Raw genomic sequence first — 25,572 nt, forward strand, 5'->3', positions numbered from 1 at the left:
AGGGAACATTCAACAGCTGAGAAGCACTCGAAGACGCACTGCTGGCGCTGCACTTGAGGTACCTGCCTGGCGATTGTCCTTCACAGACTCAACTCTTCAACTGGTAATAGCCGTGGCTCAAAACAGTATTTTGGTCCCAGCTCCAGTGTCTTGCGACGGCGTTCTTCCACAACAGCGTCATCCAAAACAACTACCCTACCCCGAGCACCGGCAGACATGCGTTCCTTGCTCGCAGATAATGAGCGGCGGACCCTGCTCCACAAGAACTCAGTGTGCTGGTCAGCTGTCTTGCACCAATCAGCAAAGAGTCGCCGATCACTTCGTTCACGTCCATTGCCACAACAAACATTCAATCTTTCTTTGAAAAACGAGCTTGTCTCCATCACTCTGAGGCGCAGATACGGCAGATCCTTCTTGAATGGCCATTGCAACCATGTGCGGATGGTTGCAATGGACGCACATGGTGTGGCATGGTGTGACATCCGCACATGGTGTGGCAATGGACATGAACGAAGTGATCGCCGACTCTTTGCTGATTGGTGCAAGACAGCTGACCAGCACACTGATTTTTTGTGGAGCAGGGTCCGCCGCTCATTGTCTACGATCAAGGAACGCATGTCTGCCGGTGCTCGCGGTAGGGTAGTTGTTTTGGATGACGCTGTTATGGAAGAACGCCATCGCAAGACGCTGGAGCTGGGACCAAACTACTGTTTTGAGTCACAGCTATTACCAGTTGAAGAGTTGTTCCTGTCAAGGACAATCGCTAGGCAGGTACCTGAAGTGCAGCGCCAGCAGTGCGTCTCCGAGTGCTTCTCAGCTGTTTAAGGTTCCCTTGGCAAGCTTAAGGCTCAAAAACGGTTTGACGCATTAGGGAAACACCTGGCCGCGAACGACCTGAGACCGCTTATAGCCGACAAGGAGGGGTGCTTTGTTGTGATGAAGGAGAGTGTGTTCTCGGACAAAGCGTTTGCTGCCATCTCCAAGAATTTTCGACAAGTGCAAGAGAATTCCGCAAAAGTTAAGAGACGTGCCGTCGCCCTTCTTAAAAAGGCCAATCTCAACCGTTTGCGAGAGTCCGTAAAGAAATCGGAACGCAGCACGTTTTAAATATTTTTTACGGTTTAAACCCACAAAATAGGCTTTCCGTTTCGGTCCATAATTTCGGAGAAGGGAACTTGGCACCTTTTTTTTCCAGCAACTTACAGACGGCGCTTGCTCCCCTTACTTTTGAAGACCCTTTCCGAACACGAAACTCCGACGTCGTCTTGGAGTACCTTCAGAACAATAATCCTGGTGACTGTCATGCGTTCAGCGTGGACGTCGAGGATTTGTACTATCCAATTCCACTTGAGTGATTCCTGCGCTTTGTAAGAGAATGTATAAGTGAGGACAATGACGAAGTGCGCTTCCGAAATGTTTGCGGTGTATCTGTTGATGGTTTCCTTGAAGTGCTGTGTATGTACCTCCGGTCCACCATTGTTATATGGAATGACGGTGTGTTTATACAGCGTTCTGGGATATGCATTGGGTCTCGCGTGGCTCCGTTTCTAAGTGACTTGTTCCTCAGCAGAATTGACAAAGCAATTGCAGGAGAGTTACCGGACGGTGTACTGAAAGTACACAGATACGTGGACGATTACATCGTTTTTCTTGAAAACGAAGGATGCACGCAAGATGCCGCCAACACATTTGTCAGAAATGGTCAAGGACTTGCTTTCACCACGGAGACCGTTAACCAAGGTAGGATACAATTCTTGGATATGGAGCTGAGATTTGAGCCTGGAGATGTTTGCTGGCTGTATTCGCCTCGTTCCGTTAAGCCCTTACTCAGCTTTTAGTCTGGGCACTCTAAGCTGGTAAAGTATGGCATCGCCCTGTCTTGTGTTCGCGCCGCCCTCAACAAGTCGTGTGTCCATATCATTGAGGGAGGTGTGCAAGGCCAGATTTCTAGGCTTAAGGACGCTGGTTTTCCTGAGGCAACTATCGGAAGGTTATGTGAAAGGCTGATGGCCAAAATCAAATCGGAGCATAAGCGTGTTCCTCAGGAAGATGAAGTCTCGAAGCGCCGGAAGATTGCAGTCATCCCTTACGTCCACGCGTTATCACACCGTCTGAAGAAAGTGGGACGAAAATTCCAAGTTGATGTATTTTGCAACATTTGCCGAGCTGTGCAGCGGAAGCGAGAGTCCCTACTAGGAAGGAGGATTGGTGGTGGTTGCACCACAGCACACGTAGAGAGGAGGGTTGAGTGCGTCGAAGGTGTATTATACAAGATCCCCCTTTCATGCGGTGGGTGGTATGTTGGCCAAACTTGGCGATGTCTTAACGAACGGCTGAAGGAGCATCACAATTTTTTGGACAGGGCAGCCGGTTCGAATTTGGCGCTCCACTGCAGGCAACCTAAGCACACGTGCGCCCCATTGCTTCATCAGACATCCGTCATCTTCAAACATAAATATCAGATAGTAAGGGAACTAGTAGAGGCATATCACATTTACAAGGGGGGTGCAGCATGCATTAGCAAGCCCTCATTATCATTGGCTAACCACGAAATCACCTGTTTGGAGCATGAATTTGTAGCAAGGTGGGTTTAATGTATTCAGTGATGACGCAGTGTTTCTTAAATATTATTTGTTCTGTTTAGTGTTTGGCGGGAATAGTATATGTACAGACGTGCGTAATAAATCACCAGTTGAAAGTCAGCGGTCGTGTCGTCGTGTTTGTTGCGTCCTCGGGTTTTTTCCGCGCTGTTTTACAATGGATAATAGTAACCAACTTGCTCAGCTTTCCGTACTTGCAGGACGGAAGTACGCCTGCGAACCGTACCTCAATGCTGCGGAGACGATGTGTAGTTCAGTCACTAAGCCTGAGGAACACAAGAAGCGGTGCATCAACGAGTGCGCAAGTGAACCGGGCCACTAACTTTCACCTTGAGATATTCTTTGCTAACAAAACTCATACGGAAGACGCTCCATTTCCAGCCACTGTGTCTGAAAATTCACGTGGCACTTGAATATCTTCATGTACCGGCAGCATCACATTTCGATTCTATACTTGTATTACCCTCTGGTCATACCGAACTCGGAAACACGTGTTAAATATCTCGAGGATACGTTCTCGACGACATAAAAGCCTTTAGTATAGACGTAGAGGATTGGTATTATTCTCAGCCGCAAGACAGTGTTTTTAAGACGTGTACGCAACTTCATCATGGAGGACAACGATAAGCACACTTTCACAGGCTAGTTAAGGATTTAGGCAACTTAGGGATAGAACTACTCCATTTTTATCTATGTTGCACGTTTCTTAGCTGAGCGGGGAAACTTCACCCAAAGAGCGGGGCTTTGTATTCAATCGAGTGGAGTCCCGATACTTGGTGAAATCTTTCTGGGCTCTGTGGATATATCCCTGGAACTTGCGTTCAATTAAATTTAATTCAAAACTTATATTTCCAACGGCTTGATTGGGGCCATCTGGCAAAAAAGATGCCATTGGCAGCTTGAGGGTGCTTGATGCCCGGACAAGGCAGCAGCATAAAGGCAGCAGAAAATGCTGAACACATATGCACAGCTACACTTTCACACAAATTGACTGATCGAAAGACATTGTCAATACACTTCAGCAAGAAACCATTCATTACTAAAAACTAAGGGCAATGAAATACAGTGAATATCATTAGGTGCCAAAAAATTTGGATGACAAAAATTTTACGCGTCTCTTTTATATTACATGTGCTTAAGTAAAAATTTTCAGACACGAATTTGTTAAGCAAGCATGGCAAGTTGTGTGTGAGCGACTGCAGCATATAATTTGTACGTCTGCGTGGTATCAGCCATGTCTCAGATCCACGGGAGCGACAATCGCTGTTCTACTTCTGCAACTGCGAAATGAATTTTATGAGGCTCTTCAACTTTTCATCAAGAAATAAATATGAGTACAGTAGACGGATCTCGCAAAACTTATTCGACGCTTATTACGTTATATCGTGTGAACAGTAGTGCAGATGAATGTAAGCAGGATACATTTGCAATGCAACGAGGTGCTTTGTTTTGAAGAAGGAGCAGTGTTTGAATAATTGTTTGCGTGGTTGTGGCCCAAACTAGTGTGCCGTAATTTATGTGAGAGGAAAACAATGGATGATAAATTTGAAGTTGTGCTCTATCCGGAAGAAAATGACGGCACCATGCTAGCGCGTTAACTGATGTAGAGATTGTCTTTGAAAATGATTGAATGTGATGATTTCATGACATGTCAGCTGCGAAGGTCACACCAAGAATTTCGCGTTTCTGAACAATTTTAAGGGTGCATCTCCAAGAACCAACCTTTCTTCTATCTGTGCCTGCTTGCCTCTCGCCATGAATACTATGGCCCTAGATTTATTGGTATTTATTTTTAAACAGTTCTTATATGACCAATCCCAAATTGTTGCATGATCTTTTTGGCTTCTCTCAATACTTCGTCTACATTTCTACAAGTGAAAAAGATTCTCGTGTCGTCTGCGTAGAGCACGTATATTGCATTGCTTTCCTTTTGCACGATATCGTTGACAAATATGTTGAAAAGAAAGGGCTCTAAAATACTCCCTTGTGGCACGCCGTAAGTCAGTAACCTGTGTGATGAGTTACTTTCACCGATAGAAACATGCTGCTGACGATTTAAAACAAAATATTTAATTAAAGCGGAACCAACTCCTCGGACACCATAACTGAACAGTTTGACTAGTAATATTTCATGCTTTAGACGATCAAATGCTTTGCTGTAGTCAATGAATATTCCGAGGACAAGTTTGCCTTCATCAATATTAGATATTAAGTCCAGCTGAATAATGCTGTTTCCGTTGACCTGCCTTTGCAAAAGCCATGCTGACCATGTGAAAGCATGTTATGTTTAACAAAAAACTGTGTTCACGCGCAAAATAGTAATCTTCTCTAAACCCTTGGAAAATACAGGAAGCACTGAGACTGGTCTATAGTTATTAATATCGTTTTTATCGCCTTCCTTAAAAGAACTGAAACTTTTGCGATTTTCATCCCATCCGAGAAAAAAGCAGACGCAGGAGCCAGATTAAATATGTATGCTAGATGTGGCACAATAATATCGGAAACAATTTATTTGCCTTTATTTGAAGGCCGTCGATATCGCTGGCATTGGTGTTTTCAGATTTATAAACGTGTGATAGATTGTTTCATCCTTCGGGTCAAGAAATGATGTCTCCATACATTGCTACTGGAGCAAAGCGCTAGTGGAGTTGTCGACTGCTGGCTTCGCTACATTGATGAAGTGCTCACTCATATACTCGGCTAGGGGAATTCCGTATAATTTTCTGCCACCTATGGTCAATTCAGAAGTGTTTTTTCGTGTCGTTTCTCAATAGGGCTTCGATGAATATTAACCAAACTTTGTCCGAACATTCTTTTCTTGCAGCATTGAAAAGGTGGTCGTAGTGGTACTTCTCAGCTCTTCGCAATTCCGCGTTTAGTTTGTTCCGATACTTCTAAATATTTCAGCTTTAGCTAAGTCTTTTGTCTTGAGGAAAGCATTAAAAAGAAGGTTTTTTTCCGGTATCATTTTTACGTGTTCTGGTTCTAGCCAAGGTTTCCTTACTTTTTTTTCCAAGCCTAACATTCTGATATGGGAAAGACAACTCATAAAGCTGACGGCATATTGACAAAACTCACTGTACGCGTCACTGCTGGAGACCTTGTAAAAACGGACGACCAGTCCGCGTTGATTATTTGTCTGCGAAACGTTTCAATATTCTCACTTGACAAGTATCTGTGCTTTATTCTGTTTTGAACACTGTTTTTGTCGGACTAAATTGATAGCGTAACTGATATGGCCCCAGGCGTCCCCGGGCGGCGCCTTGAGGACAAATAAGTGAGAGGCGCGTGTGCTCTTGCAGCTGGGACTCTGCTTCACTGCTTGCGGCCTGTGCCAAGCCCTTTTGGTGCCGCAATCTATTTGTGACATTTTGTGGTGGAGGTGCTGGGTGAATCGCCCTGGAATATATCGCACAACCCTCCTAACACCGACGACCCCACACCTCGTCTTGTCGACACGCCATTGCACCGGGTCAGCAGCCGAAATCTTGGACTGCCCCCAAGCATGGGCTATTGGAGACTAGCTCGGCGCCTGGCCGACAGCCTCCTGTGCTCAGGCCATTCGACTTTACCTCGGCGCCTACCCCTCAACCAGTCATGCAAGGCGCTCCAGAACCCGCGGCTACAAAAGTCGTTTCACGGGACTGAGCTGGAGGACGTGGAAGATTGGCTCCTCCAGTTTGAACGTGTCACCGCATTTAACCAATGGTATGACGCCGCCAAGCTGAGGAACGTTTTCTTCAGCTTGGAGGACTGTGCTCGTACGTGGTACGAAAACTGTGAAGACACTCTTTCATCAAGGCCTGAGTTCGGATGTCAACTGCTCGCCACATACGTCAGCGCTGATCGTCGGAAGCGAGCAGAACGCGCCCTGCAGTCCCGCAAGCAAATGCCCAGTGAAACGGTTACCATGTACGTCGAAGAAATGACGTGGCTCTTCCGACCGGCTGACCCAGCCATGTCGGAAGCCAAAAAGCTGCGCCACCTAATGCGCGGTGTTACAGAAAAGCTTTTCGCCGGCCTCGTGCGTAGCCCCCCTCCAGCACTATTGCCGAGTTTCTAGCGGAGGCTGTCACGATGGAGCAGGTCCGCCGGCAGCGTTCCACCGCGTACGACCGGCCAGTGCTTGCTGCTTCTGCTACGGAGTCCCTCCCGGTTTTCAACAGCAATACCGACTTTCTCCACGACATGATCCGCGCTGTCGTCCATGACGAGCTAGAGAAGATTTGTGGTACGTCGCAGCCAGCGGCCAGCTCCTTTAAGAGAGTTAATCGCGAAGAGGTGCAGCAAGCTATCAGGCCTCCGTTACTACGCGGCGAACCACAACCAATCCAGACAGACTACTGCCGCCCGACATACGCTGACGCTCTGCGACGCCCTGCCCCAAATCCAGGGGCAGTTTTTCCAACCCATCACGACGTCCTGCTACCCTCTGTGCAGCACCACATTCCGAGTGATCGACAATCCCTGCGCAGAGCGGACGTCTGGCGTGGTCCTGACCGCCGGCGTTTGTGCTTCCACTGTGGGGAGCTCGGTCACCTGTTCCGCCGGTTTCCATATCGAGAGCTTGGCCGGCAGGGTTTTTCCTACGATGCGCCCAGGTCCCGGTTTGGCCAACGGCCCCGTGAGATTGAAGGGTATGTAGCCCAGCAACCTCTGTGGTGCATGGCGCGCCGTCAGACCCGATCGCCGTCACCTCGCCGATCATCGTTTTCACCGAATGCGCAGAACTCCTCGCGACGACGGCGAACCGCTCGACCAGCCCTCGCCGGGAAAACTGAGGACAGCGGCCTCCGGGGGCGTGGTCGCTGGATATCGATGCTGTAAAGGCCCCCTGACGGCGCAGACATCCGATGATAGAGCTTTGACGACGACGACAGCGGCTGAACTAAAGGACCGCTTCTCACTAGACATACCCGTGCCTCTCGACGGTCCCAGCGTTAGCGCGTTTGTGGACACGGGAGCGGAGTTTTCAATTATCAGTGGCAAATTGGCAGCGCTTTTAAAGAAAGCTACAACTCGTTGCTCTGGCGTGCAGATCCGGACGTCGGGGGCCATATAAGTACTCCACTTGGACAGTGCACGGCTAGGGTCCAGATCAGCGACCCGACGTTCATGCTTAGCTGCCCGGTGCTCCGCGACTGTTTTCGTGACTTGATTTAGGACGTAGATTTTATCCGTGAAAAGGGTGCTATTATCGACCTGCGGCACAGAACCATTACGTTTTAACATGTGTTGCAGCGCGAACCACAAGAAGGGACGACGATAGACAGAGTGAAAGGAGCGCTGACTTCCAACTATTTATTTTCCTGATAGGCCACGCATTTATACACATTTGAACCTTCAGCAGGAAAGGGCAGGCAGAGCAATCAGCATGAAAGGCATAGGAGATTAGGACAATCACCATCGATCCAGAAACTTCAGCTCTTTCTTGGTTAGAACAACTGATGGCATGCTTACACACCTATCCTCTGCACGAGCAATACTTGCCGCCACGATTATCTCCCTAACACACTGATCATTGTGTCGAGCAACGATTGTGCTTTTTTGGAACGCAGGCGCGCAAGGTTTTCTGCGGCGACGTGCAGACTCATTGCCACAATTACGACAGTGCGTGCTAAGATGGCCCTGGTCACCATCATTTACATTCTTGGTGTGTTCTTTCAATCTGGTATTTATGCACCTGCCGGTTTGTCCAATGTATTCGCGTCCGCAGGACAACGGAACGCGATATACGACACCATCGTCGCAAGTGACAAACTGATTCTGGTGTCTAATCATGCACGATTTTTCCTTTTTGCTGTAGCACGGGTTAGTCTTCTTGCACAGAACTGATAGTTTGAGTGGGGCCGAAAACACAACATTAACGCCTACGCGCTTTCCAATCTTCTTCAAGTTGTAGGAAGTCTGGTGCATATACGGAATGACTGCCACTTTTTTGCGTGCATCCGGGCCTGTCACGGCATCCTTTTCAGATTGCCGGACGTTTTTCATTTTCTGGAGCAAGCCCTCGGCCACAGAAACCACAAGGGCCTCCGGGTACCCTGCGTCAGACAGGCGTCTATTTTGCAGGGCTAGACTTTCTTTGATCATATGGTCGCAGGACTTAGTCAGGGCATTTACAAAACAGTGCTTTACAACGCTGCGCTTCACAAGCTTGGAGTGGGCAGACACAGCGGGTAATAAACCTTTTTTCCCCCGTGGTTCATACCCCCAACAAACATGGTCATTGCAAAACTTTAGTCTTAGTTCCAAAAATCTAATGGAATTGTTGCTGGGCAGTTCATGCGTCAAAACTAAAGGTGCTAAGTTTCGCTTGAATGTGTCAAGCACGTCTTCGGCTGTTACATGAAAATCCGCATTGGTGTTGTTAATTATGATTAAAAAGTCATCTACAAATCTAAAGACTTGGACAACACTTGTACCTTCGAGACATCTTTCAATCATTCTGTCATGCATGGCTAAAAACAAGTCGCTAAGGACCGGGGCAATACATGATCCAATGCATATTCCGCGTTTTTGCAGGTAAAAACCTTTGTCCCAGGTGGCAAACGTAGATCGCAGGTACACATCAAGCAATTCTAGAAAGCCACTAACATGTAAACCACAACTGTTCTGGAACGAAACGGCACCCATCCTATCAATGGCCTGTTCAACACATGATAGCAGAGCATCATGCGGCAAAGAGTAAAAAAGGTCTTTTACGTCTATGGAAAAGGCAGATACATTTGCAGTCTTAGGCTGCCGCAAGTATTCAACAACCTGTTTGGAGTTCCTAACAAGGAATGGGTCTTCAATTGTTAGCATGGCCAACTTATCCTGCAGAAAAAGAGCTAAACATTTCTGCCACGTTTCCTTTTCTGAAATAATCACACGAAGTGGGCAGCCATCCTTATGTGTTTTTGCGGAAAAGAACATGTCTAAACAAGGTTTCTTCTTGTCCTGAATTTGCTTGACGAGTGTTTGCAATCCTAACCGCTTGCACAGTTTTTTTGCCACGGCCTTAGCTTTCTTTAGTTTTAATTCGTTCATTCTATTAAAATTGCTCTCGATAGCTTCGGAGGCTTTCTTTCGGAAGAGGTCATGCGGAAAAACGGCAAAACCACCCTCTTTATCAGCCGAAAGAACACAAAGTTGGTTGTTGCACAAAAAGTCAGACACAGTTTTTAACAGCACAGTGCGTCTCGATCTCACTGAACGCTCGAGAACATCCACTCCCTGGGATATACAGCTGCTCTTCTGATCTGCCGTCCAACCTAGGATGAATGCGCCAGAAAAGTTGGCGATGGTCAGACAAGTTGCAAGACTTGCACCGGAAGATCAGAAGAGCAGCTGTATATCCCAGGGAGTGGATGTTCTCGAGCGTTCAGTGAGATCGATACGCACTGTGCTGTTAAAAACTGTGTCTGACTTTTTGTGCAACAACCAACTTTGTGTTCTTTCGGCTGATAAAGAGGGTGGTTTTGCCGTTTTTCCGCATGACCTCTTCCGAAAGAAAGCCTCCTAAGCTATCGAGAGCAATTTTAATAGAATGAACGAATTAAAACTAAAGAAAGCTAAGGCCGTGGCAAAAAAACTGTGCAAGCGGTTAGGATTGCAAACACTCGTCAAGCAAATTCAGGACAAGAAGAAACCTTGTTTAGACATGTTCTTTTCCGCAAAAACACATAAGGATGGCTGCCCACTTCGTGTGATTATTTAAGAAAAGGAAACGTGGCAGAAATGTTTAGCTCTTTTTCTGCAGGATAAGTTGGCCATGCTAACAATTGAAGACCCATTCCTTGTTAGGAACTCCAAACAGGTTGTTGAATACTTGCGGCAGCCTAAGACTGCAAATGTATCTGCCTTTTCCATAGACGTAAAAGACCTTTTTTACTCTTTGCCGCATGATGCTCTGCTATCATGTGTTGAACAGGCCATTGATAGGATGGGTGCCGTTTCGTTCCAGAACAGTTGTGGTTTACATGTTAGTGGCTTTCTAGAATTGCTTGATGTGTACCTGCGATCTACGTTTGCCACCTGGGACAAAGGTTTTTACCTGCAAAAACGCGGAATATGCATTGGATCATGTATTGCCCCGGTCCTTAGCGACTTGTTTTTAGCCATGCATGACAGAATGATTGAAAGATGTCTCGAAGGTACAAGTGTTGTCCAAGTCTTTAGATTTGTAGATGACTTTTTAATCATAATTGACAACACCAATGCGGATTTTCATGTAACAGCCGAAGACGTGCTTGACACATTCAAGCGAAACTTAGCACCTTTAGTTTTGACGCATGAACTGCCCAGCAACAATTCCATTAGATTTTTGGAACTAAGACTAAAGTTTTGCAATGACCATGTTTGTTGGGGGTATGAACCACGGGGGAAAAAGGTTTATTACCCGCTGTGTCTGCCCACTCCAAGCTTGTGAAGCGCAGCGTTGTAAAGCACTGTTTTGTAAATGCCCTGACTAAGTCCTGCGACCATATGATCAAAGAAAGTCTAGCCCTGCAAAATAGACGCCTGTCTGACGCAGGGTACCCGGAGGCCCTTGTGGTTTCTGTGGCCGAGGGCTTGCTCCAGAAAATGAAAAACGTCCGGCAATCTGAAAAGGATGCCGTGACAGGCCCGGATGCACGCAAAAAAGTGGCAGTCATTCCGTATATCCACCAGACTTCCCACAACTTGAAGAAGATTGGAAAGCGCGTAGGCGTTAATGTTGTGTTTTCGGCCCCACTCAAACTATCAGTTCTGTGCAAGAAGACTAACCCGTGCTACAGCAAAAAGGAAAAATCGTGCATGATTAGACACCAGAATCAGTTTGTCACTTGCGACGATGGTGTCGTATATCGCGTTCCGTTGTCCTGCGGACGCGAATACATTGGACAAACCGGCAGGTGCATAAATACCAGATTGAAAGAACACAACAAGAATGTAAATGATGGTGACCAGGGCCATCTTAGCACGCACTGTCGTAATTGTGGCAATGAGTCTGCACGTCGCCGCAGAAAACCTTGCGCGCCTGCGTTCCAAAAAAGCACAATCGTTGCTCGACACAATGATCAGTGTGTTAGGGAGATAATCGAGGCGGCAAGTATTGCTCGTGCAGAGGATAGGTGTGTAAGCATGCCATCAGTTGTTCTAACCAAGAAAGAGCTGAAGTTTCTGGATCGATGGTGATTCTCCTAATCTCCTATGCCTTTCATGCTGATTGCTTTGCCTTCCCTTTCCTGCTGAAGGTTCAAATGTGTATAAATGCGTGGCCTATCAGGAAAATAAATAGTTGGAAGTCAGCGCTCCTTTCACTCTGTCTGTCGTCGTCCCTTCTTGTGGTTCGCGCTGCAACACATGTTAGATATGAACCAACTAGCCCGCCAAGCAACCATTCTGCATTACGTTTTCTACAGCAAAAGCCGGTGACACCTCCGACGTTCGTCAACGCAGCTCCGCCCTTTGTATTTCCACTGAAAGTGTCTTGACCCCGCTGCGCTCCATTGTTTTTGCAAGTGTCGAATGCGATGACGGGCTACGTGATGGACCTGCAGTCGCCGAGGGCAACCTTTCCTTGCTACTGACGCATGGCATTTGCTCGGCCCGAAGCCTTGTCCACCTCTGTAACGGTCGGTCAGAACTCCTGATTACTAATTTTACGAACGAACCTCGTCACCTTTTCCGAGCTACTGCCGTCGCGTGGGCCGACCAGTTGGCCGATGTTACTGAGTGCTTTATATCCGAGGCCAAGGAATGTCCGGATGCGTCCCTGGATCGCATCGACATTAGCTTCGGGCTCTCAGTGACTCAACAGCGCGACCTCCACGCCCTACTGCTCCAATACAAACCCTGCTTCTCATCCACCTCGAAAGGGCGGGAAACGGCGATCACGAAGCACCGGATCATAACTTCCGATGATGCTCGCCTCATACGACAGCTGCCTTACCGCATTCCCCCGAAGGAACGCGACGCCATCCAAAGGCAGGTGAAGGAGATTCTTACAGACGACATTATTCAACCCTCTTAGAGCCCGTGGTCGTTGCCCGTCGTGCTTGTTAAGAATAAGAATAGGACATTGCGCTTTTGCGTTGATCACCGTAAGCTGAACTCCATAACAAAAAAGGACGTCTACCCGCTGTCCCGCATCCAAGACTCACTCGACAGACTTCGCCGCGCCAAATATTTTTCGTCGATCGACCTAAAGAACGGATAGTGGCCGATTGAGGTTGATGAACGTAACCGCAAAAAAACTGCCTTCATCACACCCGACGGCCTATAATGAAATTAAGGTGTTGCCCTTCGGCCTTTGCTCTGAGCCGGCGACGTTTCAGCGCATGATGGATACTGTTCTGGATGGCCTCAAATGGCAAACCTGTTTAGTTTGCCTGGATGACGTGGTGGTTATTTCAGAAACCTTTGAGCAACACCTTGAACGCCTGCGGACCGTGTTGGATGCCCTGCGGTTGGCCGACTTGACACTTAAACCTGAGAAATGCCAATTTGGCTACAAAGAGCTCACGTTTCTCGGCCATGTTTCGAGCGCCGACGGCGTAGATTAGATCCCGAGAAAACTGCCGCCGTAGCCGAGTTTCCCACTCCTACTACAAAGAAAACGCTCAAGCGCTTCTTGGGTTTGTGCGCTTACTACCATCGTTTTATCGCCGACATCTCCAAGATCGCTGAACCCCTGACCGGTTTAACGCTTGACGATACACCGTTCGTTTGAACTGCCGAGAAACAGGCGCTGCTTTCACAGAGCTGCGCCAACGGCTGCACACTACCCCTGTGCTGGCTCACATCAATGAGGAGGCTGCTGCAGAGATGCGCACCGACGCTAGCAACATCGGGCTTGGTGCCGTCCTCGTTCAACATCAAGAAGGCGTGGAACTTGTGATCGCGTATGCGAGTCGCACACTCTCGCGCACCGAAATCAACTACTCCACCTCGTAAAAGGAGTGCCTCGGTGTCGTGTGGGCCATGATGAAATTGCGGCGTTATATCTATGGTCGTCATTTCAAAGTGGTGACAGACCACCATTCTTTGTGCTGGCTAGCCAATCTCCGGGACCCATCAGGCCGCCTAGCACGCTGGAGCCTTCGCCTTCAAGATTTTGATTACACAATTGCCGATAAGTCAAGACGTAAACATGAAGACGCCGACACGCTCTCACGCGCACCCGTCGAGCAAGCTGATGACAGCGCGGAGGATGACAATCGTTTCCTAGGCGTGATCAGCAGTTCGGACTTGGTGGCAAGGCAGCGGGGTAACGCTGACTTGCGGTCTGTCATGAATCACCTTAAGGGACATGCTTCCAACGTACCTCGACACCTTCCCCGCCACTTGTCCGCTTTTTGCGTTCGGAATGGCGTACTCTACAAGAAAAACTCCAGCAACGGTGACCGGGACTACCTCCTTGTTGCGTCATCAGACTTCCGCGACGACATCCTTTCGGCGTGTCATGATGAGCCCACCTCTGGCCACTTGGGATTTGCACGAACGCTCGCCCGAGTGCGTCAGGCCTATTATTGGCCTCAACTTGCAAAGACCATTCACCGCTACGTCAGATGTTTCCGTGAGTGCCAGCGTCGTGTCACCACCGCTAAAGCCCGCAGGTATGCTCCAATCAATTGCGCCACCTCGCACAACTTTTGACTAAGTTGGCATTTATCTTGTGGGCCCATTCCCTGTGTCGTCTTCTGGCAATAAGTGAATTATAGTGGCGAAAGATTATTTGACGCTCTATGCGGAAACCAAGGTGATGCCGCGCAGTACATCCTCTTAAATCACGCACTTCGTGCGCCACATTGTTTTACGGCATGGCGCCCCGTCCTCCGTCATCGCCGATAGGGCACCACGTTTACAGCGCAGCTCATGCACCAGGTGTTCCAGCTGGTCACACGACCCACCGCAAGACTACTGCATACCACCCGCAGTCAAACGGGCTCACGGAGCGCCTCGACAAAACCTTAGCGGACATGCTCGCAATGTACGTCGACGTATAGCCCAAGATTTCGGACGAGATCCTCCCACACGTGACGTTAGCCTATAACATGGCGATTCAGGGAACGACTCGCTTTACGCCGCTTCGCCTGCTCTACGGGCGTGACGTACAAACGATGCTAGACGTCATGCTTCCGTGCCCCCCTGACGACCAGGCGCTCACGCCAGACGCCGAGGAATTTACCCGGCACGCAGAGGAAGCCCACCAACTGGCCCGTACGCACATCCGCCGGCAGCAGGCAATGGATGCAAAACGCTACAAGCAACGACATCGGCGCGTCGAGTACCAACCCGACGACAAAGTGTGGGCATGGACTCCAGTACGTCGCCCGGGCCTGTCGGAGGAGCTCCCGACCCGCTACTTTGGACCCTACACAGTGCTGCGCCGCATCACGGATGTGACGTATGAAGTCCTCCCGATGGCACTCTGCCGAGTTCGTGCCGTCGACCTCAGCCCGAGATCGTGCACGTACTGCGTATGATGCCTTACTTTACGCAGTAATTCGGGCGCCCTTTCGCGTTTTCTTTTGTTTTATTTTTGCCTGCAGCCGTTCGGAAGCCGGTGATCGTTTGTTCACTTGTTTTACTTACTCCCGTTCGCTCCAAATGCGCCCACGTTTTTGTTTGTTTTTTTTTTAGGGGAGGAGTAATAATGCCGCCAGGAGTCCCCGGGCGGCGCCTTGAAGACAAAGAAGCGAGAGACGCGCGTGCTCTTACAGCAGGGACACTGCTTTACTGCTTCCGGCCTGTGCCTAGTCCTTTTGGTTCCGTAACTTATTTGTGACGATATATTAGGACAATGGTCACTGATTTCCGTACTTATTGTACCAGCCGCTAGAATAGGTGTGTCTCTATTAATAACAATAATATCGAGAAGTGTCTGACTTGTCGACGTTGCACGAGTTGGCGTCGTTATGACGTTATGGAGCCCAGAAGCAAGAAGCTTGTTTTCTAATTCACAAGAATGTTACTATCAGTCAGCATGCCAATATTCATGTCACCTCGAAGTGAGCAATGGATAATAGTGAACCTAGGTATATTTAAGTATTTCTTCCACAAAATTTATGAACTCGTTGCGATTGCCAGAAGGAGGGTGGTAGGTGACAAGAAACATTTCAAAGTCGCATACCACACACAAGGCTTTGTAATCAGTCGTGGAACGTGTGAATTCATCCAGCACCTCTGCTGATATGCATCGTTTAACATGTAATGCCTTTACTTTTTTGCGAAAAAAATTCATAATGACTTTACTAAGAAGGAAAGCAAGAGAGCAGTACTATCAGAATATGTTCGGTTCCAACGCAAAGCGCACCGACTTATGTGGAATAACTTGAATGCACTGATGGCTTGGAGCGAGAAAAAACAAATAGTTGAAAACATTTTTCCCGTAGGATAGAAATTAAAAGGAGACGAAGTGGTAAATATTTTTAATAACTACTTGGTTGACAGATTTTGCTAAAAAACAGACATCATACAAGACTTCAAGGCAGGAAAATTCTAGCACAATATTTTTTGAGCGAAAAGATGCAAATGAGGTGTTCTCTTTTTTTTTAGTTTAAATAATTCTCATAATGTTGATGCTGACGGTATAAAAATAAGGCCCTTATGTAATAGGTATAATCAGCCCCATTCTAGCACATATTTTTAATCTCTGCATTTCTGCAGCTGTTTTTCCTACAAGAATGCTAGTCGCCCATGTGATAGCCTTATATAAAAAGGTGATAAAAATGATGTATCTAACTACAGAAGGCGGACAAGCCTGAAGCACCGTTCCGCGTCATCATATCTGAACGACGCACGTGGCAGAAGGAGGTAGGGCTATTTCTGCAACGACACCTCAAACTTGTGAGGATTGATGGTCCTTTTCTGATTAGAAGCTCAGAACAAGTGCTTTTGTTTCTAAAAGAACTTGAGCAAGATGTGGAATGTTTTCAATAGATGTGGAGGATCTATATTCTTCTCTGCCAAATCAGCAGCTTTTAGGATGTATCGAAGACTTCATTCATCTCGTTGGTGCTGTTGCTTTTCAGAATGAATCAGGTGTGTCTGTTGACGGGTTCTTGAGTTTATTGCCTCTGTATCTGAAGTCGACCTTTGTTAGCCGGAATCAGGAGGTATTTCTGCATAAAGATGGAGTATGCATCGGCTCGTGCATTGCTACAGCGCTCAGTGACCTCTACCTTGCTAGTTTATACAGACGACTGCAAAATAAACTGGATGTTGCTATTTTCATTCGGACGCTTAGATTTGTTGATGACTACGTAGTGGTGCTTCGTAAGAGCCATAGAGATGTTTCTGTAACAGCCGCAACCGCTATTTCTAAATTTTCTGAGTGTCTGCACCCTCTGAAGGTCACCCATGTGCTTCCGGTTGAGGGCACTATTCGGTTTCTTGACCTAAAGCTTGTTACTGGACAGCAGGTTTGTTGGATGTATGAGCCCAGAGCTGAGAAGCCACTATCACCCTTTTCGTCTGCGCATACGAGGCTGGCCAAGCGAGGGGTCGTGAAAACGTGCTTTTCAAATGCAGTTAGCAAGTCCTGCGCATGCTTGATGAAAAGTAGTTTTTATAAGCATGTGAACCGCATCAGAGCCGCAGGATTCCCGAGACACTTATTAGTTTCGGTCGCTGAGAGCTTGGATCAGCAGGAAAAGGTAAAGAAGACTGGAACTGATGGGGAAGGGGGCAGCAAGTTAGTGGTGGAGCCATATATCCACAAGCTGTCACACTCCCTTAAGAAGGTAGCACAAAAAGTGAGAGTGAAGGTGTATATGTCTAAACCAGAAAAATTGTCCCGCATTTGCAAGGCCACCTGTTCCGACAGCAGGCTTCAGAATATTTGCACGATTCGACATAGAAATCATTTCGTGCAGTGCACTGAGGAACTAGTCTACAGTATCCCGCTTTCATGCGGCAAGGCGTACATTGGGCAGTCAGGCAGATGCCTTAATGAGCGGTTAAGTGAGCACCATAGGGAAGTTAGGGATGGCGGTTCCAGCAAATTGGCACGGCACTGCCGTGCTCATAAATGCAAGCCTGGTTTTGAAGAATGCGAGGTGATTGGCAGAAATGCGGATAGATTAACAAGGGAAATTATCGAGGCTGTCGCAATCGAAAGAGCTGCACCTGAAAGCTGCAACAGCAGTCCGTCATTGTCGCTGACAAAGAAAGATATGGCATTTTTGGACTCGGGGCAGTATGCCAACCGGTGAAATGTGTTGCATGTGCTTTTTTAAGCTTTTGTTGACAAATTATCTTGTCTAATCTAACAGGTATCGTTCTTTTCTTCATGTATAAATTCCGTGTGCACCAAATAAAGCCTTAGTGGAAGTTTAGCGCATGTGTTTGTCCCCTGTTTTGTTGCTGCGCTATGGATCATAACGCATACCCACTAGCCCGAAACATCACCTTGTTAAACAACTGTGGTGTCCTTGCAGCAGAGCGTGCAGTGAGGCAAGCTCCGCGGTTCTCAGGTTGGGGCCAAAATTCAGACTCCCTTGGTATGACTGCTGGTGCTGGAGAGTGGGGAACCGAAGCCACTGGCTTGAAGATGCATCTGGCGAGGCAGGGCGCAGAACGGACACTCGGCTCATTTCGGGCCCGGAAGTCATCACTAGAGGCTGACTGCTAAGGTTGAGCAAAAATACGTGAGCCTCTCCTTTGACCGCAGACAGAAGGCTCCGAGATGAGGACATGTCGCGGGCTGGGGCTGAGCACTGGATGGGCTCAAACAGCACGTCCGTTGTCACCTGGCTCGCAATCTGACCACGCACGCGTCGCCGCTGCTGGTGGTAGAGTTACGTCGGTAGCCGTCGACACTGTGCACAAACCGGACACAGATCGACGCAACATCGGTACTTTGAAGCGAGGTCACGAAAAAAGACGAAGGCATGCTTGGCCGCCGTCAGCAGCGACAGATGTAGGCTATGACCGAGGTTAGAAACCTAGCTAAGCCATCCTTGGCCACAGGAAGTTCCGTGAGCTCGTAATTTCAGTGCCGCCAAACTGACTACCACCCCCGCTTTCTGGCACCACCCGCTCCGTAGTGGTCTGCGAGAAGGCCCGACAAAACAGGGTGGGTACCACCCAGATTGTCACGGGGCACGTTCTGGAGCAGCTCTGTTGTTCGGCCCCGCAGCTTGGCGAGGAGCACCTTGGCCTTCGGTTGCTCACTCCACCCACTCGCTACTGCGATTGTGTCCAGGCCGATGCGGTAATCCTGCCACGAGACGCTGCCATTGAATGTGCGCAAATACGTGGAAAAAGCCAGCCGCCCCACGGACAGGCCGGAAAGGACGCCGTGCACACTATGGTCAGCTGTGGAGTGCGCGCGGAGTCGGCAATAGCACACGAAGGTCTCACGAGGCTCAAGTCGCCCGCACTAGGCCGCGGACCTCTCGCTGGAGCGCGCCAACCTGCCCGAGGCGTGCAGTCCGCCGGGTTGCGAACATGTCCAACCGCGAGGCGCTCGAAGGTCCGGGATAGATCAAAGCCGTCAGAACGGCCGGGGCTATCGGCACCGTGCGCTACACCAGCCGGTTGTAGAACTCGGCTGGCGGCCGCGTCCGGCGCTCGACTCTGGGCGCGGGTGAGCGGCATCGGTCCACCGTCACCAAACACGGAGCAGTGGCGAAAATCCCCCAGGCAGCTCTTCTTTCTGCTCTCTCTGCTTCGAGCCTTTTTTTCGCGTTTCACGCGGCGCCCACCACCTTCATCTTCACCGTTACAACATACGCCTACTTACTGCTGGAAACAACACGCCGCCTGGGGTTACACAAAAGAAAGTGTAAACACATTGTGAAAGGGCAAAGGTAAGAAATCAAGAAGTAGAACAAGTGATACTCAGGAAGGCAAGCCACGATAACTAACAAAAAGTCAAATGAAGTAAGAAATAACACAGCACTACAACAGCCAAGTAGCTAACACGGCTAGAATGGCCGAAACAATTTTCTCTCACTTCCTCTTTTTACTCTTTACACATTAGATCTCTAACGAAGAAACGAGCATGACAAAAAGGCATGAGAAAGTTTTGAGGGTGAATGAATGAAGAAAAACAAAAATAAAAAGTAAAGTGAGTATTTCTTAAACATGCAAAAGTGGGAGCTAACAACACGACAAAAAGAGTATGACGAATGGCAGATGACAAGGGGCGAAAAGCCTAAAACGGCTAAATACGCAAGTAGAGGCATGCAAAATATGCCAATAAAATCAAGGTTAGAATTAGATAAAACCAGAGAGGGATGCAATCTCCTTGCCCAAAAGAGAAACGGAGCGCGCTGGCGAAATCGCCTTTGAGCATTGCAATCTCGGCGAATTCCACTATTTCGCGTGTTAGGTTCTGGCATTTTATCAAAGATTGTTTCTTCCAACAAAGAGGGCCATGCTCCTTCGCTGTTACTTCTTTAAACAGCAAAAAAGACGAAGCTGGAAAGCATTGTTGAAACCATTTTAGCCGTGTCAGCAACAGGTAGCGCTGTGATATTCCCCACATCTGGTCTCCTTTTCGTTAATGATCGTGGCTTGGCTTGCTGACCGTATCAGTACAGAATCTTCTGGGTGCTGTAAATTATTAGAAGAAACCGTTCACATTTTCTCACAAATCTCTTTGAAAGTGTCGTCTTTCTTTGCTTTCGATACATTATACTACTCCGGACTTATGCACACCTTGTATTTATCAATTTAATAACCGAGCACGCAAATCCGGCGTCGCCCTATGTGGTAGAGATTTCCCAGCTTCTGCGAGCAACAATGTGCATTCCTTTGGATAGCAGAAAGAAAACCAGAGCAAAGGACGGAGACACAGAACCGGAACACAGGACGACGCTGGACTATGGACTGCATTTATTTCAGAAACGATCACATTTATACCCTTCAGTATCAAGACACGCTTGTGCACACATGACAGATTTACAAGAAAAGGTAGATTGCAGTATCACAAACAACCATCAGGACCGAAATCATTGTGCAACACATTTACGTTAAGCAGTTCAAAAATCGAATTTCTTTATCTAATAGACTAACCGTCGTGTCATTTACTCATCGATCCGCTTGTTTAACATTATGGTATGCCTCTAGAATTTCGCGTTGACTCTCGGGTTTTACCATGTCCAAAAAATGTAGTCTTCTTGAAGAGCGGAGTGCACTTGCGCTTCCTGCAATGTTTAGGAAAATTCCAAAAAAATGTAGTCTTCTTGAAGAGCGGAGTGTACTTGCGCTTCCTGCAATGTTTAGGAAAATTCGCCCCGTCATCTATGGAAAGCGACCTTTCATGTTCTCTGAGCCGGGTGTTAAGACAGCGGCCAGTCTGCCCAATGTAAATATTTCCGCAGGATAAAGGTATGCAGTACACTATCTGGGTGGCACAGGTGACTAAAGGAAGAGTAAATTTCACAGTGCACGATCAATCATCAGTTCAAATACGTAAGGGGGCGGTACATTGAGGCAAGCGCGGTCACAAGAAAACAGTGGATAGTCACGTCAAATAATAAAGTTAATAAAAACCTGAAGCTGAGAATGACGGATGGATGAAGACGATAAAACCGACAATAGCTGTGCGGTGTAGAGGGCCGTCACGCAAACTAAGAAGAAACGGATGAAGGATTAAACAAGATGCGAAAGTATGGCGCAAAAGGGGTTTTGAGTGTTTAAAACTGATGGAAACGATAGTAAAAAAGATAAAAATGTTGCGGTGTAGAGGACCCAACGCAAAAAGGAAAATACATTCAGCAAATCTGAAGCTTAAAAGGGGCCAAAAGGGTTAAGAAGTCTGTTAAAACCAAAAAACCAAAAACGAGGAAGGCTGGCTGCTAAAACACAGAAATACCAAGGCTCAAGCCACCGCTCAAACGCATTGCCAGCTACCCTTAGCAACATTTTTCAGGCAATGGCTAACGTTGTGCAGGTAGGGTACAACGACAACCTTTTTGCGGTCGTTTCCATTGGGAGCTGGTGGGTGTTGTTCATGGCGTTTCTTATTCAGGCATTCGGCTGCAGCTGTCAGGAGCTGCAAGGGGTAGCACGCTGCAAGGGCGCCTGCCCTATCTGTTTGTGAAGACTTTCTTGAAGCAGATGATCACAGGATTTCTGAAGGGCGTTGCGAAGGCACAGGCTGATAATGCCTCGCTTTACTAACTTGGTATGGGCAGACGCAAATGAAAGGAGTGGCTTTTTACCTCGCGGCTCGTAGGCCCACCAGGTATTTTTGATGAAGACAGGACGGCGCGAAAACAACAAGGACAAAAGAGGCACACGAACACTACATGCGCCTGTCCTGTAGTGTTCGTGTGCCTCTTTTGTCCTTGTTTTCGCGCCGTCCTGACTTCATCAAAAAAGCTATGCACCAAATAGGCCAAACCAAAGTAGTTCTCCAGCAGGTATGTGTGGCCGAAAAATGAAGCCGTAAGTCAAGAAATCTCATTGAATTGCATTCCGGTATTTTGATGCCAGTGAAATGGGTTGCTAACACCGGTCAAACAAGGGTAGCGCATCGGGAACCGCAGTTTTAAAAGCTTCCGTGCGGCATTTTAAAAGGACGTAGACGTGTTGCACAATGATTGCAGTCCTCGTGGTTGTCTGTGATGCTTCAAATCTACCTTTTCTTGTAAATCTGTCATGTGTGCGAAAGCGTGGTTTATTATTGAAGGGCATAAATGTGATCATTTCTTAAATAAATGCAGTCGATAGTCCAGCGTCGTCCTGTGTTCCTGTTCTGTGTCTCCGTCCCATGCGCTGGTCTCCTTTCTGCTATCATGTACCGACTCGCCCAGCTCTCCACTCTACTGAATCATGCCTTTTGGATATTCTACGGGACGACGGTCCTGTGCCATCGCATGACCCAGTAAGCACAGCTGCTTAAGTGTGTGCTTGCTTGCTCTACTTCCGACATGTCACTCCCAAACTACTTCCGAGTTGTCGCTCCCAAACAGCCAAGCAGTACTCACATCTCGCTGTGCCTCCTTGCTCGGAGCCACTTTCTTGCCCGTAGGAGGCGAGTAGCACCACGCAGGCGACCGTGGCCAGTACACGGCAGATCTGGGAAGCGAAGCACAGAGCCGCCCTTTAATAACCCGACTAAAGTCTGACTCGAGACCTAAGATTCGATTGCCGACTTATTACGCCAATATTTTTTTCTCATATACTCACATGTCCTGATAACGTCGGTGTCACGTCGCGACCTTCTAAAATTTTATTCACCTTCCAAACCCTTGTGACGGATCCTTTTTTTCGTGCAGTTTGCGAGCATTCCAGCCATATTCTGCGTGAAACTTAAACGTTAGAAATCTTAGAAAACTTATACGTTAGAAACTTGCCGGTCGCAGCGGACTCGGGCGACATCAATTTTAGCCGCCCTATGCGACCCTTATCATCAGCCATGCACACTGACGTCACTCGTAATTCTTGCAGTAATTCATCTGTAACGCAGTGCTAATGTTCCTTGCAAAAAAAATTTATTGGTTACTTATCGTATTACACACACAAACACACACACACACACACACACACGCACACACACACACACACACACACACACACACACACATACATACATACATACATACATATATATATATATATATATATATATATATATATATATATATATATATATATATATATATATATATATATATATATATATATATATATATATATATATATATATATATATATATATTAACATCCAAACACACATCAAGACAGGTCCACTTAGACGAAAATCGAAGCAGCAGCAGCTTGTGAGCAGACGGATTTTTCTCCCCGCCGGAAGCGCCGCAGTACCTGAAAATACGCCTGGGATTCTCACCTCCGTTCATGTATATATATATATATATCTATATACATGAACGGAGGTGAGAATCCCAGGCGTATTTTCAGGTACTGCGGCGCTTCCGGCGGGGAGAAAAATCCGTCTGCTCACAAGCTGCTGCTGCTTCGATTTTCGTCTAAGTGGACCTGTCTTGATGTGTGTTTGGATGTTAATTTCAGGACTGGCGAGACAAGCGAGCAAGGGGACAAGGGAGCAGTTCGGCTGCAACGCATCGGGCTGTCAGCATCGGACAGTCGCCGGGATCCCCTGGTGTGCGCAGCAATTTCTCATCGACATGAAGCTGCTCTTCAGGTGGTAAGCATCCTGGCTTCCAGTTGTGCACTCGTGCAGCACTCGCGATAACTTTGCGCATGCGTGAAAAATAGAGCTCAGGTACTGTGTCCAGGCAAGGTCGAGGAATTTCGTATGAAGTCGTGGGTGCATCAAGTAACACTTGTTGCTGGGCTAGTTGGTTCATAGTTTTATGTCCAAACGTTAGCGCCAAATAAGACACATTCACAAGAACGGTGGACAAGACAACGCGCTTCGTATGAAGCGCGTTGAAGAAGCGCGTTGTCTTGTCCACCTTTCTTGTGAATGTGTCTTATTTGGCGCTAACGTTTGTACATAGATCGTGGGTGCATGAGCCGCACCCTTTTTTGCGACCCCAAATCATTTGGGAACAGCTTTTGGGATCCAGCCAGTGTGACGTCTGCGGCTTATACCACGCGAGCACAACAACCACAAAGAGGCTAATGATTTATGAGTGCGAGCTAGCACAGTGTACCCTGTTTCATATAAGAGATCTCTGAACACTGATTTTCCGAGCACAACAACCACAAAGAGGCTAATGATTTATGAGTGCGAGCTAGCACAGTGTACCCTGTTTCATATAAGAGATCTCTGAACACTGATTTTCCGCTCCGCTCCACGATGTCGCCTATTTAGGTTTCTATCTTGCGCTTTCTTTAAGTGTAAAAAGGAAACAGAAATAGAATGAGGCGAGCTGCACATGGGACTAGTCTGCATGCAGTAATAACATGCATTCGCTCAATCGAAGCTTACTGAACAGCTTCGCACCTTAGCACATAAGGTGACTGTTGCTGAAGCAACAGCTATGTAGCCTATTAGATCCACTTTTGTGATCTCTTGACATGCTTTCACACAACTATGTGTTTAGCCGTTCAAGATGAAAATGGGTCTCTGCAGACTTCCGTGAGGGGTACATATTTAATTGGAAAAGCACTTTTTTCAGCTGGAGGGATATTTTCCAGCTAGAAGTAGTAGTATGTAGTAGTATGTTTATTTGGCCATATTATATACAATATGCCCTCGAGGTGAGGCTAAAGGAGGTAGACCAAGCATACCTCCTGACAAGGCCTACACCCCGATCACACATCATGGAAAACGGGGGCCGAATGGACAAAAGATAAAAAACAATGAGCAAACATGATCACAATAGAAAATAGTTAATGATAGACAATAATAAATATCAATTACCAATAAACGAAACATTTCATAATATGCACATTCAAAAAAATAATAAAGGAAACAGAACACGAACACACACTCAAAAAAAAAAAAACTACGTATACAGAATTAGCTGAAATTTAACCGGGGGGGGGGGGGGAAAGAATCGTCAGTTTTTTCTTGAATACAGACACACTATAACTTTCTAAAGCAATCTGAGTAAGATACTGGTAGGCATTACACAATGTTATAATTTGATAATCGGTTGTTTGTTTACCATAATTTGTTCTGGGTCTTGCAGTAGATAGGGCAACGGAACGTAGACCATACGCAACGTTTCTTGAATTATAAGTATTAGAAAAAGAGCTAAAGTCATGCTTGACTTTATAAAAAATATGAAGAGCCAAACTAAAATTGTATGAATTAAAGAAATTGCGAACACGAAATGTTTCAAAAAGATTTGCTTCAACAGATGAACTTGAACTTAATAAACGTAGAGCTCTTTTCTGGAGAGAAAGCAATTTGTATGAATCAGTTTTGTTGCATGTACCCCAGACTAGGTTGCAATACACCAGGTGAGAATGAACAAGGGCAAAATATAACTGTTTTTTAACTTGTAATGGGAGGAGATGTCTAACACGATAAATAGCATAAATAGATCTGGTCATTTTTAGTCTAATGTAGTTTATATGATCACTCCAACCCAAATCGCTACGAAAAAAC

The 25,572-nt window shown here is 47.1% G+C and overlaps 1 protein-coding gene across 8 annotated transcripts in view; it reads right to left on the minus strand.

Annotated features, from left to right (window-relative positions):
- Positions 1-25,572, minus strand: part of LOC144119452 (uncharacterized) — an 816,664-nt gene that overhangs the window by 681,738 nt on the left and 109,354 nt on the right. For all 8 annotated transcript variants that reach the window (XR_013312371.1, XM_077652055.1, XM_077652062.1 and 5 more), the window contains exon 2: positions 22,514-22,604. Coding sequence is in view for 7 of the 8 variants with exons in the window: in XM_077652055.1 (XP_077508181.1) it covers positions 22,514-22,604 (91 nt within the window). In the remaining variant the exon portion in view is untranslated. The remainder of the gene's footprint in view (positions 1-22,513; positions 22,605-25,572) is intronic.

This window comes from Amblyomma americanum, chromosome 2 (assembly GCF_052857255.1).
Source record: "Amblyomma americanum isolate KBUSLIRL-KWMA chromosome 2, ASM5285725v1, whole genome shotgun sequence".
Classification (NCBI taxonomy): Eukaryota; Metazoa; Arthropoda; class Arachnida; order Ixodida; family Ixodidae; genus Amblyomma; species Amblyomma americanum.